Here is a 22,047-nt window from a genome sequence, read left to right on the forward strand (position 1 = left end):
GTGGTCTCTCTCCAAGCGTAAAGTCTGTTTTCTGTCACCGCAAAACAAGCCTGCTGCTCAAGCACACGGTGCTTTTCTGTAGGTGCACTGTAACATCAGGACATGAGATAAAACCTTCATTCTAACCTGCACTGTGTTCAGCAGACGAGTTGGCAAAATATAACATTAGAAGTCAATGTCAGAAAATAATATTAAAATGCATTATTTCCATAACAATGCTGCAGTCGTTCAATTTAGCTTTATTTATACAGCGCCAAATCACAACAACAGTCGCCTCAAGGTGCTTTATATTGTAAGGTAGATCCTACAATAATACATACAGAGAAAAATGCCCCTATGAGCAAGCACTTTGGTGACAGTGGGAAGGAAAAACTCCCTTTTAACAGGAAGAAACAGTGAAATGCAAAAATATGCAATTTCATAGGTAAAGCTTATTCTAATCAACAAAAGAAAAGAAAATCTATGTCGTAATATGATTAGCACAGTGACGAAAAAGGGTGCAGTAAATTATAGCTCTCCTCTCAATACTGACTCTCCTGATGGTTAATAGCATAATTCATTTACCCTTTTGGCCCTCTGGTTATGTGCACTCCCACCCCCCTGAACGTACTGTTCCAGTCACAAGTAACCAGTTGGTTTTAACAGCTCTTAAATCAACATAAAAAACATTTTTACCACCAAATTCAGTTTAGTGGGTGAGTCAATGGGTCGTTCAGTGGGCCATTCAGGGGGTCAGAGGCCAAAGGGGGCGTTGTGGGGTGGATTCCCATTCATTTCCTATGGAGGTCTCTTCTGACCGGGAACACCACAGATGTAACAAAGTTGTTTAAAACACTCAAAATTCAGCAAAAAGAGGTGCTCATCACTTTATGTGTTATATGTAAAGCTACAGTGGGCCTGGGGACAGACACAGACCTGCACTGATTTTTAGAGCAGTCCTGCTATAACAATGTAAGTTAAATGAGTCAAATTGCATCCAAACAGGTGCATCTATAGGTCAGCAAAACCCAAGTGCAAGCGACAAGTGACATTTCCTTAGGGTGAGAAATTAACAGCTGAATAAAAAGCTGGTTGCAGAGGACAAAAGCAGTTCATCTGTTCTCTCACTGCAGGGCATGTTTCACCTCTCGTCTGGCAGACTTGAGAGACCTCCCCTCCTTGTTCTGTGATAGACTCTAATTGACAATAAATGGCCACTCAGTTTACTCAGGGAAGCCTTTGATAAGCTTGGACGACTGGCTGCTTAAGTAGCTTTTTAAGTCAAGCTCTCCATGAGAGACTGAATATAGCTCGGTTTCTCTGCTCACAACCGAACACAGGGTGTGACAGTGTCAGCAGGACTGAGGAAGAAATCAAAGCTCATCGACTGTGTGCTCAAACATGTCACAAGAAACAAATGTCCAGCTGAAGGTCAGAGGGTTACACAGCTCCACAGTTTGTAAATCACAACCACTCAAATGCAACTACAGTGCACCTTTTGGACTTTTTGCATTTTTCTTAAAGCACTGTTGATTGGTTTCTTTATATTTTAACAAGAAAAACATTGCATTTTTTTTGGACATGGATCTCTTATTGGAGGATTCCAGTAACATTGAGCTTCACAGGTGGTCCTGCTTCATTAGAGCAAGGATAAAAGCTTTTGATCCCCTTTACAGTCTGTAGTTGCCACTTTTCAACATGAAGAGAAAGGCAGAGACACCAAGTAGGCTGAATAACATGAAATGGACAGTAAGAGAGATCTATTAACCCCTGGTATTAAACTTTGGAAACAGAACTGTTGTTCCGTGTTTTTCTCACCATTAAATTTGTATTTTATTTAACTTACATGTCATTTCTAAGCAGAAAGTGTAAACACACTGCTCAAAAATAAAGAATAATGGTTGATATATACACTGATATGAACTGGGTGAAGTTTATTTGATTTAATTACCAACCTACAGATAACTACTCAATTCAAAGGCACCCTGAAAAGCAATGTGAAAAAATGATGTGCCAGGTTAGTCCATTCAGCCAAAAGTTGGTTGCAGCAACTCACAACAGTATTTATTAATTTATTAACAGTATTTCACAACAGATGTAATATTATCTACAGCTACTCTTAGTACCACTGATGTTAATAAGTTAGACTCTTTTTCTCCAATTGATCTTTCTGAGTTAACTTCAATAATTACTTCCTCCAAACCATCAACGTGTCTTTTAGACCCCATTCCTACAAAACTGCTCAAAGAAGTCCTGCCATTAATTAATTCTTCGATCTTAAATATGATCAACCTATCTCTAATAATCAGCTATGTACCACAGGCCTTCAAGCTGGCTGTAGTTAAACCTTTACTCAAAAAGCATCACCAGTCTCCTTCCTTTCATATCATCCTTGAAAGAGTAGTTGTCAAACAGCTAACAGATCATCTGCAGAGGTTTATTTGAAGAGTTTCAGTCAGGTTTCAGAGCTCATCACAGCACAGAAACAGCTTTAGTGAAGGTTACAAATGATCTTCTTATGGCCTCTGACAGTGGACTCATCTCCTCTTAGTTTTGATGGTGCTGAGCCAAAGGTTGTGTTCAGGTAACCATCCTGTCAGTGTTTTATCCTCCTCCCTGTACACAGTTCCCGTACAGGCAGGAGTGACTGTAGTGTGATTAGTTTATTCAGTGATTGGGGGGAGCTCGTGCTGAGGGTCAGGGAGGAGGAGCAGGCAGTGCCCATTTCAACTGCCTGAGGCCACTAGGACAAATAATCCCTGATCCAGGCACACAGATAGGGATAGGGAGAGGGATAAACCAGTCTTAATGAGCATCTCAACCCGTACTCCAGGAATGATGGTACTGAACACTGTCGTCTGTAATCTATGAACAGCATCCTGATAGTTTTCAGGTTGCTCGAGGTGACAGAATGCTGTGGCAGTGCGGTCCTCTGGACATCTGCGTGCCCTGCAGGCGACCTGGACGCTGATGAGTGTCCAGGTTCTGTGGGAGTCAGGCCTTTATGCGCTGCAGGATATGCCTCTCGAAGCATCTCATGACTGCTGACATTAAGGCAACAGGATTGTAGTTGTTGAAACACTTTGGGGCAGATAACTTTGCCACAAGAGTGATGGTTGCTGTCTTCAGGCAACCTCATTGTGACAGTGAGGTTGAAACTCCTGGTCAGGCACAAAGTACTTTATCAAGTACTCTATGTGGGCCAGGAGTTTTCCTGATGTTCACAGCTTTCACCACCTATCTCACCGGGTGTTCCTGGAAGACAAGAGCAGCGCTGGTGGAATCAGGAGGCAGCTCAGCTGTGTCCGGGCTCTTCAGCAAGAGAAGTTAAAGCACTTTTAGTATTACTATCTACTCGGATCGGCTCGACGTGGCACAACTCACCTCGTTTTCCATTACAATTGAATTACAGAAACAGTATGATGCAACACGAATGCCACAACAAAGGTGGACATCGAGCCACAATATGGCTGCTGCCCGGTCTGTGACTCTGTGTCACCACGGCGTTGTGTTTTATAGCCAGTTCCCTCATTACCGGGTTTCAAAACTGGCACTTTTGATTTTCGTGAAGGAGACGTTCTCATGACTCACCGAGTGATGCCACTAACTATCCAATCACTAGGATGAAGTCTGTTGATGTCACATTTTCAGATTCGCCTCGGATCACTTGGAACCCGGGCGAGCAGATACGAAAAAAGTACCAGCTACTATATCCTAATGGAAAACGCTGAGAACTATGGCACGCCGACCCGAGTAGGTACTAATGGAAACGGGGCGTAATTCTTCTGCCAGCGTGGTGTCAGCGGGGTGGTGACGGGTGTGGACCCTCTGTAGTTGGTGATAGTCTGTAGTCCCTCCCACTACAGAGCATCCACAACCCTTCCAGTTTCGTTTTGTGAGCCTCTTTTGCACCCTTGATGGCTCTCCACTGCTCTGCCCTTGCTACACTGTATTGAGCTTTGTCCCCTGACTTGCAGCCTGAGTTCCATTTCGTCATCGGAGGTCATTCAAGGTTTTTGGTTTGTATTGACCCGAGTACTTTTGCCCACTGTTACATTGTCAGTGCAGCTCTGTCTCTGTGTACTCCTGAAGGTCATGATGAAAACGCTCCACTCACTGCTGTCTAAGAAATCTTACAGTCAGAAGAGAACTCCCTCAGGACAGGTTTTAATGTCTTTAATGGGAGGTTTGGATCTTTTCCTGATACCTGCACATGTATGCTGGTATCAGAAGTATTGATAAGTGATCTGACAGTTCCAGATTAGAGAGGGGTAGAGTCCTGAAGACTTGCTTAAATACAGTGATCTCATTTATTCGTCCTTCTGATGAAGCACTGTATGTACTGTACAAAGTTAGGGAGTACAGACTGAAGACAAGCCTTGTTGAAGTCCCCAAAAAGCTCCCTCAGGATGGGCCTGCAGCTGTTTGTGTATTATATTGTACAGCTGGAAGAGCACCGTGTTAACATTAACACCAGGTGGTATGTTCACTGCAGTGATGATCACTCTGGCCATGTAGAAGGGTCTGCACATGCATTTCCCAGTCCAGGAAGCATGAGTGTGATCCTACTGTTCATGCACCTCTTTGTTATGATGTGGTCAGCTAGCTGAGCAGCCAAGTCCAGAGAGAGTGTAGCATAGCTCCACAATTAGTAGCTTCAGTCTGTCGATTCTGTGGGAGATCGACCTCGCGCTGGTAAGGAAGACGCTCAGAAGTGAAAGGAGCTGTTTCCGTAGTCGTGCAATTAGGCTTCCTCTGAGAGACACAGCAAACCTTCAGGAAATGACACATTTTCAAGTGCAAACCTGGAGGAGCTGGACTACCTCTGTGGGGTCCATGTATCACCTCAGTGGTGACACTGATCCAAAACAAATGCTTGTTACCCCTCTAAGTGTTGTTAATTTAATTAACACCAAAGAACCAAACAAACAACCCCTCTGCTACTTAACTCACGTCATGCTATACTAAATATATTTAAAAATGTTACATTAATTTTTTGAGCAGTGTATTTGAAGAAATGTTTGTGTTGCAACAAATGTAACTGTAACAGTCTCTGTCTTTCAGTGGTAATGGTTCTGTCGACACTATAAAGTACAGAGGTTTAAACTGTGGCTCACACCTACCCAATCCACACAGGTCTGAACTGTTTTTTTCAAGCAAATAATCTAAATTGAAACTGCACCAATTTGATGGACCTTAAGCCCATCAAAAATCCCAAAGGGACTTTTGAGATTTTTCACTGCTTCTGACAGAGGAATTCACTCAAAAACAGAGAAAATCCCACCAACAAACTGATCAGATGGATCAGACCAGACGCCTAATAAAGCTCAGCCAGTGACAGGAAGGAAAGAGGGCGAAAAAGGGTAGAGTTTAGCAGTTACTAAAGTTTAAGTGCGATCATTGTGGATGAAAACAAGGAGAGAGAAAAGAAGCGAGTGACAAAATGCTCAGTGCCGTCTGAGACTATGGCCACATCAACTGGCCAAAACTTTTTTAAGCCTAGTCTTTAAAAAAAAAAGTAAAAAATTTCACGACTCCGATTCCATTATCGATATCACTCATGGATTCATTTCCTTTTAGGTCCTCTTATCAGTTCTCACTGGCTCCGCTTTGAAAGTTGCCACCATTGCTAAACAGCATATCGAAGTAAATATATACGTGCAGATTAACTGCATGTTGTGTGGTCAAATGTTTGTGCATGATGGAGGTACTTCCCCTCTTTGTTGGGCTCAGTGTGGGAAATACTGTTAGCGAATGCAAACACATATTACACAAAGCACTTTTCTTAAAAGTAATGTAATATGCACACACGTGATCTGTCTCTTAGTGATTACATCTGAACAAAAATGCTAGAAGCACAAAGACACTATCCACAGTGAACAGTTAGAAATCAAGGCTTCAGTCTGACTCCTCCCCCTGTTTATTATCTGTTCTGAGGTCCTCATTCACTCAGCTTTAACCTCACTCTGGGTTCTTTGCTAGCTTATCGTTAGCTTGCTGTCTGTGCAGGTGCTAGCAAAGAGCTAAAGTTCTGTTAGCAGTATAATGCAGATGTTTCTGTCCTGGGTGCAGTCTGCAAATTACCACTGCACTCTCACCCTTTTGTACAATAAAAGTATTGTCCATGTGTGGCACCGTTTTCCTCCGAAGCTACACAAACCCTGCTCATTGTAGCACAAATGTGAACGCAGCAGACTAACAATTCAAAGGAATTTGAACATGTCAACTTTAAGAAAAACAGTGTCATGATTAAAGTCACCTTATAAACATGAAACAAGGTCTGTATGCAGTGAACAAAACAAACACTGGTCACTGTGCCCCACTGATCTGGATTCATTTGTAACGTTGTCATTTAACCCATTTGTCTGGATCATGTCTAGTAATGGGTAATAGATTACAGAAAGTAATCTTTGAGGTATTTTAGAAATGGGCTCGTCACATAGTTTGTCCAGCAGAGTGTGCCCTACTCCACTGTTTAAACTTTAAGCACTGACTGAACATTTAACTGTGATTTACAGTGTATGCACAAGTATTCACAGAGTTTCACTTGTTCCAAAATGGACTGAATTCATTAATCCGGTCATTCAGTCTGACGTCACTAGCCGTGTCTGGGCCTAAACTCCGCTGCAGGTCCATATATCAAACAATCACTGTGGCATTACTGAGAGTTGAAAAACTGTCTAAAGTCTTTCATCTTTAATAAAATGATCAGCGTTCTGCTCTACCAGGTGTAACAATTGAGTTTAACATCCAGGCATCCATGAAAACGGAATTTATGACATTTAACGGAGTTAGAAGTTAGCAGGGAGTTAGCTCGCTAGCTTCTATCTAAATACAATATAGCATGTCCTGACTGCGGGGTTTTGGAAACAAATTAAAATGTACAGCTCTGTTATCACTTCCAACATAAATGAAGACAGAAAACTAAACAGCAGTGACGTTTGTAGGGTTACTGAAGTTGGGCTAGCTGGTATATAATGATGTGCTACGTGACCGCTAGCGACACAGCTATGTTAGCATAATATAAACAAGCTAACTTTTTTTCCACTCGATAAAAGTTAACGTGAGTGTTCTCGGTGGTCAGGAACAAATGTAATCGCATGGCAGGATGCTGTAAAAGGACCAAACTTCAGCCAGGAGAACAACTGAGATAATCCATCCACAATACGAGGTTAGTCATTCATATACTGCTGCATGGGCTGGGCTGTAGTTACATCCTAAGGTTTTAAAAACTGAGCTTAAATAAATGATTAGCGGTAATAAAAGCCGAGGGAGGTCAACAGTGATCACTGACTGTTTTAGGAGCTTTTTGAGATCAAATAGAAGAAAATACACAACATTAAACATGTTAACAACACAAAAGCCATATTAAACGCAGACTACTTTAGACCCGGAAGTAGGATTCGTCAGGTCATCACTGAACGACCGGATACCAATAATGAATAAGTGAAAAGGTTTGGTTAAGATTCTTGCGAATTGCTTTGATTTTCTGTTTCTGAAACTTTAAAACCAAATCCTGTTCCTGTCAGAATATTTGTTTCCTGGTTTTGAACATGATTCTTACAAGTCTTTGAAATCAAAGGACAATAAATGACAATTCAAACAGACACACATCAAAACCTTCTTTCGTTTTAACCCCCAGAAAGTCATTTTATTATTCTAAAAAGCCTGCAGGGTTACATTAAAGCCCAACCCTAATCTTGCCATGGGTTCAAGCTCAGAGGATTAAAAACATTACATAGTATTTTCTCTGCATCTCTGGACAGACAAAATTAGAAAATAGTCTTAAATAGGTACTGAAAACCACATTTCCAAAACAGTGATGATGATGATGTCCCTGAATAGTTAAATATGCCTTCTTTAGTTTGTCGAGGAACAAGTTTCACAAACAGGAGAAAGAAGTGTGATGAGAACAGTGGGCAGTCTGGTTCACCTTCAGCTCATCACCAACAACAACAACAACATTTCACCCACCCCAATTCTAAAGAAACAAAGTGGTTCTCTACCTTTGACTTGAGGTGCCAGTATTCGTCTGTGCCATTTTCCACGTGTCTGAAAGCTGTGAGATAGTCGTAGCTGATGACTGCTGTCTGCAGACGAACAAACAAATGACATGAAGAGATTTTCAACTGCAAAGTGGAAGAATAGTTACTAACCTTCTGAGGTCTAAGTCATCGTATGTGCTAACCCTACATTGTATTGTGGTAGGAGGAGAATGCTGTGAATAACTCTGTGAATGGGAATCAGAACATTCTTGCTTCTGTATATATGATTTTACATAGTTTAACAGTTTAACATCCAAAAACTAAATAAGACATGTTCACAACTTAAGATAATAGTCAATATAAACATGTATTTTCCTGGCTTCATTCTATTCGATTTTTTTTTGTGGTGTAGAACTTTTATGTGTTAAACAGTCAATAAAATCAAGTGGACACCTTTGATGAAGCTCCTGATGATCTAGCCTCTTACTTCTTGTTTTTTTATTTACTCTTTAGTTTTGTGTGAATCTGCACGCTCCATCTGCCTGTCACTTTGCTGCTAGAACACCTGAGTTTCCCCAATGAGGAACAATAAAGGATAGACGACACCTGATCCTAGCAGGGGTGGGGGAACTCCGGGTCCGGTGTCCTGCAGGTTTTACAATAGAATAATCCTTTAATTGTCCCACAAGGGGACATTTGGGTGTAACAGCAGCAAGAAAGACACATATACAAACAAACAGTACACAAGACACAGAACAGAAACATACACAATTTTTACATATTTTAGATGTGTCCTTGATCCCACACTGCTGATTTAAATGGCTAAATGACCTCCTCAACATGTCTTGTAGTTCTCCAGAGGCCTGGTGATGACCTAATCATGTGATTCAGGTGTGTTGACCCAGGGTGAGATCTAAAACCTGCAGGACCGGCCCTTGAGGCCTTGAGGTCAACACACCTGCTATAGAGGTTACACAAGTAGCCCAGCTGCTCAAGGACAGCACATTAAACCATTCCATTGCCATTTATTGTATCTCCCAAAAGTGTCTCAAGACCATTAAGAGATTCCAGCAGACAGACAGCGAGTTGTGTGAAGAGGAACAGGATGAGCACTGCCAGAGCCGTACAAAATTACCTCCAGTTTCTGACCAAACAAACAGAAAGACTTTGTGAGCGTGGCCTGAGGGCCCAAATTCCTCTAGTGGGTCCTGTGATCACTGCCTGGCACCGTGAAGCCTGATTGGAATTTTCCATAAAATACCGTTGTGGCAGGGGTGTGCTCGAGGGGCAGCGCCACGGAGGCTGAGGACAAGCTGGAAGGAATCACACTGATGAGCTCTGTTCCCTCTTTAGTGACACCGGGGACAGGCAGTGAAGTGTGGAGCCAACCAGAAAGCTGGCCACGGAGAAACCAAAGGTGCCGAGCTGCAAGCGTTGTGTGTGCCATAAAGTTAAAGGAAGAAAGAAACAGTTAGGGAACGCTGTGTGGCTCCAAGTCTTTCACAACTACTGACGTTCTGTGGTGTTCACGGATGAGAGCAGGTTCACCGTCAGCACATGTGGCTGATGTGATATGTCATATCACTGAGAGGTGTACACAGTGAACAACAACACAGCACTCACAATGAAGGTTTTTAACTATAAGGACAAAGAAGCAATGATGAAAGCAGCCAGGCTGAAAAAAGGAGATTTTCTCCTGGAAGCAGCCAGTGATGTTCTATCAGGACGTGGCTCCTGGAGTAACAAGATGAGACGAGCTCGGGAGCTCATGGCATAACATCGCATTCATGACAATAAGGAGAGGCCACATATCTGTAACAGCTCTGCTGAGGCCAAAGATTTCATCAGGATCATCCAGGTAAAGAAAGGTCAGCTGGAAGTAACACAGGAGGATGTTGGAGCATCCGTGTGAATAAAAAGTATGATTTTTAAACAAAAACACTGATGACACAACAGCAGTGACGATGGCGCTGTCATAGTTTAACATGGAGTCAGTCTGCAGACAGCACAAAGAGGAAAAAGCTGGTGGGAGTCCTTCATCCAAGCACCTGATTGACAAACTCCAATGTGAAGAAAGTAACTTTGTAGCTGTTGACTGTTAACTTAGTCTGATACAATGTTTCAATCAGGCAGGTCGCTGAAGGCGCATGTCTGCTGTCCCACTTGAATCTGAAGGAGGGTGTATTACATCAGCGGTCCCCAACCCCCGGGCCGGTACCGGTCCATGAGTCGTTTGGTACCGGGCCGCGAGAGTTGAGACTCAGGTATGAAATGTATGGTTTTCAGGGTTTTTATGGGTTTTCAGCGTTATTTTGTTATCGTTTTTATCGTTAAATCGGTTTTCCTGGGTCTTTTCACGTGTGTTATGAACAGAGATGGGCAGTAACGCGTTACTGTAATCTGATTACTTTTTTCAAGTAACGAGTAAAGTAAGGGATTACTATTGCAAAAACGGTAATTAAATTACAGTTACTTTCCCGTAGGAACGCTGCGTTCTGCGTTACTAAAACCGTGATTTTTTGCGAGAATGTCTCACGACAGTGACGTAAGCGAGTGCGCCGTTAGTGACAACAGCTGTGTGCAGATTAACAATGGGTAATATCTCGAGTGCAGAGAGAGTATGAGCGTGCAGCGTTTAAAGCGTGGAAGTACTGACCTTACTTTGAGTTTGATTCCATAAAAAGTGACAAAAACATTAGTGTCCGCTGTGCGTGGGAAGAAAACTTCTTTTTACAGCAAAAAACCCCTAAACTTCCAACAAGCACCGAGTAGCTACGACGTAATGGGAAACTCACAGAGAAACTCGCGGATTCTTCCACTGACCGCGGCACACCTGCACCAGGGTAAACCTCCACCTGCCCCACTCCTGCTTTACAGGTGAAAATAGAGCAACAGGACCGCTGAGTCTTTGACTTTATTTATTTTCTGCTGTGTTTTACTTGCATCTGTTTGAAAGACTGAGTGTAAACACAAAAAATATTTTATTTTATGTGCTGGAATGTGCAGAAAATAGGTTTAAATGTTAAACTAATTTCTTCCAGTCAGAGAATGTTGCATATAATTAAATGTTTGCTTGATGCATAAAGTTAAAAGATTAAAACTAATAAAACAAGTTTTAAAAAGAGACTTTTCCATTTGATTACATTTTGTATGATGGATTATGTAGAAAAGGTAGAATTGGGCTGAAAGATCTATCACTTTATCACCTCTTCAGGTTGTAAATTGTGTTTTTAAAAAGTAACTAAGTAATTAATTACTTTTGAAAATAAGTAATCAGTAAAGTAACGGGATTACTTTTTGGGGGAAGTAATCAGTAATTAGTTACTGATTACTTTTTTCAAGTAACTTGACCAACACTGGTTATGAATAAATCTTTTTTTCGGTACCGGTACTAGTTTTATTTTGTTGTATTTATCCGCGACACCTTAAAGGCCGGTCCGTGAAAATATTGTCGGGCATAAACCGGTCCGTGGCGCAAGAAAGGTTGGAGACCTCTGTGCTAGATGATCTTTATTTTATTATCTTTATCAAGGTTTTCCTAACATTATTTTTCAGATTCAAAGTGAAATCACCCAAAACCATATGAATTAAGCAGGTTTTAATAAAACTGTATGAATATTTAAAATATCAGAATCCCAGTGCAAATGTACACGGGCCAGAAACACTGACTTGGGTCTGTTAGGCTGGACACCGAATCATTAGTAACATTAATTCTTTTGTTGACATTAATTATTAACAGCTACACATTATAACAGCTTGTTTTCAGCAGCACGACATTTTCCATCAAAGCCCACACTGTTCTTTGAATTTACTTGATTTTAATGAGTTCATCAGTGACACGTGGTGAGCTCATGTGATTTCTTCTTTTCATCCTCACTTAATTTTCCCCAGTAAATCTAAAGTATTCACATAAGATTGAATTTGTGTTGATTCAACATGACTTCTGTGATCTATTCTTATAGTTATTGTTTTATGGTTGATTATGTTAATTTGCTGCAGTCACTAGAGACCTCTAAACTTCATGCAGCCTTCAGATCACCTTAGGAATTCAGGCTGGAGCAGAGTTCATCTTTCAACAGGACAATGACCGCAAGCACGCAGCCAAGACAACAAAGAAGTGGCTTGGGGACCAATCTGTGAATGTCCTTGGGTGGTGCAGCCGGAGCCCAGACTTGAACTCGATTAAACATCTCTGGACCAACACTCCCCATCCAACCCGATGGAGCCTGAGAGGCTCTGCAAAGACGAGGAGAAACTGGCCAAAAACAGATGTGAAAGCCTGTAACATCGTACTCAAAAACATGGGAGGCTGTAACTGCTGCCAAAGATGCTTCAATGAAGTACTGAGCAAAGGCTGTGAATACTTATATGCATGTTGTACTTTAGTTTTCTTAACAAATTTTCAAGAATTTCAGGCAAACTGTGAATATTTCCTGGATGCACTGTAGACCTGCCCTAAAATGATTTGGGGATTTATGCAGGAATTCTCAAATCACTTACCAACAGTGTTGAATAAATCTGACTTGATGGCTTGAATGAGAAACTAAGAAAAGTAAAGAGGTAACACAGAAAGGCTATGAGGTAATACAGAAAGAACAAGCTAAAAGCTTCCATCGTTGTTGTTAAAACCTTAGCTTCAAATGCTAGTTTGAAATTCAAGGAAGCTTGGAACAACCATCTTCCACAACTTCCCAGCTAAAATTCTTTTTAACCCTTTGAAGGCCTACTAGGAGCAACCTTTGAAGCTCTTTTGTGAACTGAGGAGTTCCTGTCATATTTCAGGCCTGCTCAAAGAACAAAATCACTGGGTTGGAATCAGATATTAGTGAGCGTGATCTCTGCTTATGCAGTAACCACTAGAAAAACCCAGAAAAAATTCTAATGCTCAACACAGAACATTTTTATTGACATACACTAAAGGCACAGGGAGGTCATCAAATGTTGTCTTTATGGGATAAAGAGTTAAAAACCATCACTGCCTATCCCACCTGTTAAATCCTCAATAGAAAAGTGTGAATTGATTTTCTTGAATTTCTTGATTATTTTAATAAAACAGTGCTACACTGAATTCAGCCACAGATCTCTCTGGAAGCCTGAAACACACAGTGGTACCGTCCAATTCTTCCGCCTACCTGTCAGACTGGATCGCTACTCAGTTTTTAAAAGATACTTTTCCAGTTGGTTTAGAGACTGGAACAATTATAAACTCCTTTCTGTCATCTGGGGTTTTCACCTCCAGATACACAGACAACAGTTAATCCAAAATGCTCCCGCCAAGCTTTTAACCACATCGGTTATTGTAACTCTTCATTGTTACCTGTTAGTTTTACAACCATTTTTAAGATTACAGGGAGTGCAGAATTATTAGGCAAATGAGTATTTTGTCCACATCATCCTCTTCATGCATGTTGTCTTACTCCAAGCTGTATAGGCTCGAAAGCCTACTACCAATTAAGCATATTAGGTGATGTGCATCTCTGTAATGAGAAGGGGTGTGGTCTAATGACATCAACACCCTATATCAGGTGTGCATAATTATTAGGCAACGTCCTTTCCTTTGGCAAAATGGGTCAAAAGAAGGACTTGACAGGCTCAGAAAAGTCAAAAATAGTGAGATATCTTGCAGAGGGATGCAGCAGTCTCAAAATTGCAAAGCTTCTGAAGCGTGATCATCGAACAATCAAGCGTTTCATTCAAAATAGTCAACAGGGTCGCAAGAAGCGTGTGGAAAAACCAAGGCGCAAAATAACTGCCCATGAACTGAGAAAAGTCAAGCGTGCAGCTGCCAAGATGCCACTTGCCACCAGTTTGGCCATATTTCAGAGCTGCAACATCACTGGAGTGCCCAAAAGCACAAGGTGTGCAATACTCAGAGACATGGCCAAGGTAAGAAAGGCTGAAAGACGACCACCACTGAACAAGACACACAAGCTGAAACGTCAAGACTGGGCCAAGAAATATCTCAAGACTGATTTTTCTAAGGTTTTATGGACTGATGAAATGAGAGTGAGTCTTGATGGGCCAGATGGATGGGCCCGTGGCTGGATTGGTAAAGGGCAGAGAGCTCCAGTCCCACTCAGACGCCAGCAAGGTGGAGGTGGAGTACTGGTTTGGGCTGGTATCATCAAAGATGAGCTTGTGGGGCCTTTTCGGGTTGAGGATGGAGTCAAGCTCAACTCCCAGTCCTACTGCCAGTTTCTGGAAGACACCTTCTTCAAGCAGTGGTACAGGAAGAAGTCTGCATCCTTCAAGAAAAACATGATTTCCATGCAGGACAATGCTCCATCACACGCGTCCAAGTACTCCACAGCGTGGCTGGCAAGAAAGGGTATAAAAGAAGAAAAACTAATGACATGGCCTCCTTGTTCACCTGATCTGAACCCCATTGAGAACCTGTGGTCCATCATCAAATGTGAGATTTACAAGGAGGGAAAACAGTACACCTCTCTGAACAGTGTCTGGGAGGCTGTGGTTGCTGCTGCACGCAATGTTGATGGTGAACAGATCAAAACACTGACAGAATCCATGGATGGCAGGCTTTTGAGTGTCCTTGCAAAGAAAGGTGGCTATATTGGTCGCTGATTTCTTTTTGTTTTGTTTTTGAATGTCAGAAATGTATATTTGTGAATGTGGAGATGTTATAATAATAATAATAATAATAATAATAATGGATACTTTATTGATACCCATGGGGAAATTACTTGTTTTTCTCTGCATTTGACCCATTCACTCAGTGAAGTAGTGGGCAGCCCACTAAGCAGGCACCCGGGGAGCAGTGTGTAGGGACGGTACCTTGCTCAGGGGTACCTCAGGGTAGCCGTTAAGTGGATTCGAACCGCCGACCTTCCGATCATGGGGCGACCACTTTACCTACTGAGCTATCCCTGCCCGAGTTATTGGTTTCACTGGTAAAAATAAATAATTTATATGGGTATATATTTGTTTTTTGTTAAGTTGCCTAATAATTATGCACAGTAATAGTCACCTGCACACACAGATATCCCCCTAAAATAGCTAAAACTAAAAACAAACTAAAAACTACTTCCAAAAACATTCAGCTTTGATATTAATGAGTTTTTTGGGTTCATTGAGAACATGGTTGTTGTTCAATAATAACATTATTCCTCAAAAATACAACTTGCCTAATAATTCTGCACTCCCTGTAGTTTGCTTGTGTTTAAGCCCTACACAGTCAGGCTCCTGCCTACAGCTGCAAGTTGCTGACTCATGAACACATTTTACAGCATGACTTTGTTAAAGACTTGCATGGTCCCTAAAGGTGATTGGGCTTTTACAGTTTAGACTGTAGAGTGATTTCTTCAGTCACTCTGTAAAATCGTTTAAATTTCTTGGTAAAGCTTATTTTTAATCTTTCTGCTTTTCTAAGCCACTAACGTCCTGATGAAACTTTTACCTTTGTCTGTGTAGGTTCTTGTTTATCCAGGTCATGGTAGTCTAAGGAGCTTGGAAAGAAAAAACAACTGGAGTTTCCTCAAGACGTTTCATCAGGTGATCTGAATGGGTCACATAACAGTGTGAGGCATGGTCTCACAATGGTTTCACCAAAACCTCTGCGGACCTACGCCTGGGCTCATGTGGTCAGGCACATGATCAATAGTGGGCCAACGACCCTCTTAAAGGACAGCTCCCACCTGGGATTCTCCATCATTCGGTCTTAGAACTGAAGACGTTCCTGGGATGAGAGCTGAAACATCTTCAAGAAACTTAAACTTTCTTTCCAAGCTCCTTAGACTACCTGTTTTAGTGTCAGATTGTATGTGTACTGGTTTTGAAATTTGAAACTGTTTTAAATTCTACTTAAGGTAGTTTTAAATTTCGAATTTTTATTTTCAAAATGTACTTTCACTGTTTAGCAACTTGGGTGCTGAATAAATACAAATGAAGTAAAGATACAAAGATGCTTCAACATAAGCAAGTTCACAGAAGTGTTACCAGTATAGCTGCCTAGTAGAAGGACTTGTAAGGACTTAATGCTATTATCATTAAAGGCATTTTAGAATATGAAATTTCCAAGTAGTGTTGTGCAGTAACTCACAGTCGCCACAGCTCGTCCAAAGCGGATCACACTTAAGTCACTGAGGTCCAGGTGACTGCTATAAAGGTAAAATCCAGATGAGGCAAGTACTGCTGTGGCTAGAGAGGAGACTTTGAGGAGCCGATTAGCCATGAGTCACTGCAAGAGGAAGACGAGGGAGGAGATCAACAAAGTGCTAAAGAAGTGTTTCATTCATTGATAACTCGGAATAATGCTGTGTTGATTCACTGTGGCTGATTCACATCAGGCACTTTGAATTGACACAAAAAGAAAAGTGCCTCTTAATATGAATCTACATTTGAGATCTGATCACGGCAGAAGGTTGCATCTTAGTTTGGTGAGGGTTCAGGCTTCAGACAGTTTGTGCATTACCAAGGACCCCAACAAGACTAAGAATAAGACAAATATGGACTATTTTGAACTGCCCAGAGCTCTATAAATGCCCAAGAATAAAAACGTGGAGCTAGAAATGTGGAAAATAGGTCCTTTTTTATGTTTTGTAATTCCTATCTGCAGAATTAAAACTTACTTACTCATTAAAGGGGGAAGCATTTCACCAGTAGGGGTGTCGAGTTATTGCTGTTACTGTGTAACTTTGGATCTTTTAAGCACTCCCCTTTTATCAGGTTACAATTTAAAAGAAATGAATGTTAATGATTCACTTGTTTAAATAAGGTTATACCGACTTACTGTGATATAAACTGGCACTGAACAGGAGTATAGTCTAGCCCCAGTTCAACTTCAGCTGATACGGCTTAAGCACCAAAAAAGAGGGAAAAAAAACATCTTGTAAGTGATCCTGAAAGCATCACCTGCGCGTAGAGGGCAGACTGTCCTTTATTTACGGTCAGAAACTGGGACTGTTTTTAAATAGAAAATGTCAGTTATATGTCAATCACCTGGCCTGGAGATCACTGGAGTTTATCTGATTTGTCTAAAAATAAAACAACAATATACATGCAATGTTGTCGCAATAATATCAGCTACCTAGTTTGCCACTTGATTAAAATATTACACAGTGAAAGCACTAGTCTCCTGCTTTTCTTAAGCATCTTTGTGTTGGTGCACCTAAGCCGGCTCGGCGTGTTATGACACTCACCCTGAGCAGCTAGCGGCAGGTCAGCTCAATGAATCACAAAGCAGTTCCTGCCGAGACAGCTCCAAGTAGTGTCTTTGCCTCAGACCGGATTTCGCTGGTGTCTCGTTTCTAAAAGACGCTAATAAAGAACAGGATACGGCGACTGTGAGCTTATCATCACTTGTGTTGTTGTGTTATGCAACAACCGGCTGGGTTTTGTAACAGGCGATGTATGGCTGCACCACCCAGCAGCACTCAGTGCTGACCGGCGAAACTAAACGTCTCAATGAAAGAACTACGAGCAGCTTTACCTGACTCTACAACGCGCGCTGACTGACTGCCATTTATCCGTTTGATTTGACCTCTTCGCAAAATTTCGACGCAGAGCCAAAGGATTCTGGTTAATGTAGTACGGCCTGATATGGAGCCTGTAGAAAACATGGACGACGTAACAGCTCCCCGAAAGTCTCTACTGCCCCCTGGCGTCTGGCTCCAGTATGGCTCATAAACCCCGCCTCCTGTGTGGCCCACAGGGCCGGCCCTAGAATTTTGGTGGCCCTAAAGGAGATTTCATAAATAGCCCCAAAAGATTGACTGCTCATAACTAGATGAAGATGAACACACTTCATTCTTTTAAATGTAGGGTGGGAGAAATTACATGTGTACATGTGTAACCACACAACAAATGAATTTGTTTTCAACTTGTGCAAATTATCCAATAATATTAATATGTCAAAATATGATCTAAAGGATGCAATGACACATAGCTAGAAAGTTAATATTTAACATGGAAGAATTGGGGGCAGTTTAGACCTTTCATCGAGTTTGTGTTAAGATAAAGTAAATTAAAACACCACTTATAATTATTTCCAATATTGTGAGAAAACATCAGGTTCTTTGTAACCAAAAAAGCTAGCTATTATAAATGACATTGCAGTTTTACTTAATTTGAGAAGCAAACAGCAAGTAAAGCTTGTTCTAATAAAAAACACATTAGCTAAACTAAATAGAATTGTTACGTTTTAGCTGCTGTTTGCCAGGTGAAAATTACTGCGGCTACATTCTATTTAATTTGTTCAAAATGAAATGCTAACTCCAAGTTGCAAAACAACAACAACAAAAAAAAATGCACACATACACACACAAAAATTGGTAAGTAGCTAACAACCAAAGCTAACAATACAATCAAATAGGTTACTCGGTTATTAATTATGTTTACAGTTTGTCTTGAGCTGGCTAACAAGCTGAGGAAAAACAACCTGCCGTTCAGGTTAAAATGAACTGTGGCTATTTACTGTGAAATATGTTCAAACACAATAAATACAACATAGCTTCATCCTTAAGGTAATCACACATCTGTGCTGAGACGTAGCGTTATGATGGTACTGCTCCGATCTTACCCAACCATTAGCCCCAGAAGTCCTGTTGTATTGTCGTTACCTGACAGTATGAAGCTCCTTGAGGCAACTGTGGTTGTGATTTGGCGCAATATAAATAAAGCTGAAAAGTCAGCAGATTCTCGGGATTTAAATTATCCTTATGTTCAGTATACACAAACATCTTTAACATGCTGGTTCAGATGCTTATCCCAGTGAAAATGCCTTTTTACTGTTAGTTTTAAATCAAAATGAAAGTTTAAACCAAGTATGACACATATGAACATCAAAAAAATAAATAAAGACAAGCGAATGATTCAGTTGAATATATGCTCCAGTGAGACATTAAGGTTCACTAAAACTATCGACGAATAAACAGTTCATATGTCAGCAGTGCTGAAAACATGTAGGAGCAGAACTTCAGATCCTGCAGTGTGTGAAACAGGGAAGGATGTTTCAGACCTAAGGGGTAAACTTTACATTTGTGATGATCCTGTTTGTGATTACAGGAGCTGCCCAAGGATTCAGACCTCAGCACCACCCAGTGACAAAGACAGATCATCTTATATGTTCACTCTTTGTAATAACTAACTGATGAAAAAAGTATAAACACTCCCTCCCCTCCCCCTCCCCCCCCCCCCCCCCCCCCCCCCCCCCCCCCGGTTTGGATCTTTAGCATCAGAATTGTTGTCTTAAGGCCAAGAAAGATGCCAAGCAGATTCATTTTACCAAGTGGATCATCATGGCCTTGCCATATTGGTCCATTTGATTGACCTTGATTATAATTATGTATTTATTTTATTTTGCTACAAACGGGACAGACATGACTGGGGGATAGGACAGGGAGAAAGAATGAAAGAAAGAGAGGGAGAGAAAGAAAACCAGAGGGGAGAAGAGACGGTGAGAAGGGGGGAAGAAAGAAAGAAAAACAAACAAAACACCTGGATCACCTGTATGGAGAAAAAAAACAGAAGAGAAAGCAAACAACAAAGAGCAACATAATAAAAAAACAGCACCATCACAATAAACTAGCTAGCAGTAGATATCAGTAGATACTAAATAATAACGATATTGTGCAGCACGCAAGATAGACAGCGCACAATGTGCTTTGAGGCAGCAGCCAAGAAAGCTGTAGTCCGCGTCTGTGAATACCTGTGTGCACACCTGTGTGGATCAGCATGCTTGCATTCCAAAGGTTTCTCCATGTAACGATCTGCTAGGGAGTGTGGGGGGGCCACAGCCCCGTCCTCCAGGGCATGAAGCAGGTATGGAGGAGATCCAAGCCCCCGACATCCAGAGGCCCCAGAGTACGAGGACCCGAGGAGGACCACCAAAGGGGGGGGAACCGTGCCACCCTCCTGGGAAGAGCTGAGTAGAGCCCCAAAGGAGAGGTCACCCAGCAGCTACGGAGCAGAGGCCAGAGGGGGTTGCAGTGGCGTGCCCGCGGGCTCTGCCGGCAGCCAGCTGTGCCAGAGAGGACCGAGCTTCAGGCCCAGAGGCCGGAGGTCTGAGGGCACCCCACCCCCCGAAGGAGCCCAGCCGGGCCACAGACCCCAGGCCCCGCCAATCGACACAGACGAACAGGCGCACGCGGACACAAACGTGCATTCCCACCCCATATGCACCACCAAATACTCGACACTCACCCAACGTGTAGACAGACACAAATAGACACTGCACAGACAGTCTCACTCCCCAAACATACTCTATATCCCAGGTCCAGGTACCCCCGCCCTCAGAGGGGCAAACCGCACCTAGACCCAGGAGATGTAACCCTTCTCTCTGGGGTGGAGGCAAGCGGACCAAAAGTACAAACACTTAAGTACCACATGATGTGCTGTCAGCGAAAGCTGCACCTGTTTTCCTGATAAAGTCAAAGACAAAAAGCCAAAGGGATTAATCATCCATATAACTGTGTCACTGTATATCAGGAGAAACATGAATTCAGTTTGGTGTTTCAGTAAACTACTGATCTCAGACCTGCACAGATTCTGCTTTTAACACTGAGTGTACTCAGCTGCATGAAGAGCACATGAGATAAAACCAGATGGAAGGTCAAACATCTTCACTTGTATGTTGAACTAAAAACGTCTGATCTGGAATTCTTTCACACTGCTTTGCTAATTGTCAGCTGTGTGTCAGGCTAGGACCCAAATGTAGGACTCAGAGACGGAAAACATACAGCAGCAGCTTTATTGCTGGAGAAACAAGCTAAAAGTAAAATACATGAACACTAAAGAAATAAAAGGCGATCTAGAACTACAATCATACACAGACTAGACCTGACCTGACAACTAACACGGAGAACACGACACCAAACAGAGGGACACTTCCCCAGCCTCATCCTCTGACATAACAAGACAAAGAGGAAGCAAAACTGAATACAGTGAGTGCAGGACAAGGACTATCAAAATAAGACAGGAAGCACGACGAAGACGTAGATGAAGACACACAAGCTTAACACTGAGAACAGGGGAGAAACTAGCACAGGGACATTACTGTGTGGAGAGACGGAGAGGCAGCATGAAACACGCAGACACGAGAAACACAGGGAAGACACAGAGACAGACACTAGCCGCTAGAAACGTTTCAGCATTGTCTGGCAGAAATGAAGGCGAAAATCTTCATTTTATCTCATTCTTCTTACTTTTATGTGTTTCAATGGTGTGCTCCTTTTGATGTTTAGGTTATTTATCTATCCTTGTCAGAGTCGGGGGGGGGGGGGGGGGAGCCTATCCCAGCCCTCTCAGGGTGAGAGGCAGGGTACACCCTGGACAGGTTGCCAGTCTGTCCCAGGGCTATGGTATGGCTTGATTGTGTATGTGACAAATACAATTTCAATGGGAATTTGATTTGAGGTGTAGCAGCTTTACTATGAGCTCCTCTCAAATAGCTTAACTCATGGCCTCTGCCTAACTAAGGGAGAGACTAATGTGAAAGCTAATTTCTGCTGCTTGTATCAATGATCTCAACTACCCAAGCTCACGATCCTACGTGAGGGTGGGGACTTTGATCGACTCGTAAACTGACAGCTTTGCTTTTACATTTAGCTCTCTCTTCACCACTACAGAAGGTCGCAGCATCTGCATCACTGCAACCATGGCCCCAGTCTGCCTGTCAATCTCCTACTCCCTTTACTCATGAACATGATCCCAGATACTTAAACTCCTCCAGCAACTTATCTGTGTGTGCACTCCATGCTCCGGGCTAAGGGGCATGGCCTTCAGACCTGGAGGTGCTAATTCTCATTCCCACCCCTTCACACTTGGCCACTCACTGGTGTGAGCTGGAGGCTACCACCTGATGACACCAACAACATCATCTGCAAAAGCAGAGATGATTATGAAGCCACCAAATTCCGTCGTCACTTGGTTATGCATAGAAAGTATGTCCAGAACCATTATGAACAAAACTGGAGGCAAAGTTCTTCCAAAAAAGGAACTTTCCACATGTGAGGGAACGTGTTCTGAAGAAGCTGGCTCTACCTTTTTTATTTCATTTTTATAGCTTTTATTTTAATTTAAGTTTTCTAATATTCGTTTAGTTTGTTTAAAAGTAGGTTTTCTTTACAGG

General features: G+C 42.1%; 1 protein-coding gene across 4 annotated transcripts in view; it reads right to left on the reverse strand.

The window, feature by feature from the left end:
• adck1 (aarF domain containing kinase 1) overlaps positions 1-17,552 on the reverse strand; it is a 90,945-nt gene extending 73,393 nt beyond the window's left edge. For 2 of the 4 annotated variants that reach the window (XR_013094477.1, XM_004564151.6), the window contains exons 1-3: positions 17,120-17,552; positions 16,021-16,158; positions 7,986-8,069 (exon numbers count right to left, since the gene is read on the reverse strand). Coding sequence is in view for 3 of the 4 variants with exons in the window: in XM_004564151.6 (XP_004564208.1) it covers positions 7,986-8,069; positions 16,021-16,152 (216 nt within the window). In the remaining variant the exon portion in view is untranslated. Of the gene's footprint in view, positions 1-7,985; positions 8,070-16,020; positions 16,159-16,710; positions 16,775-17,119 lie in introns of all 4 variants that reach the window. The other 2 variants (XM_012922720.5, XM_004564153.6) reach the window with 2 other exon arrangements.
• Positions 17,553-22,047: the final 4,495 nt, after the last annotated feature.

Source organism: Maylandia zebra, linkage group LG19, assembly GCF_041146795.1.
Source record: "Maylandia zebra isolate NMK-2024a linkage group LG19, Mzebra_GT3a, whole genome shotgun sequence".
Lineage (NCBI taxonomy): Eukaryota > Metazoa > Chordata > Actinopteri > Cichliformes > Cichlidae > Maylandia > Maylandia zebra.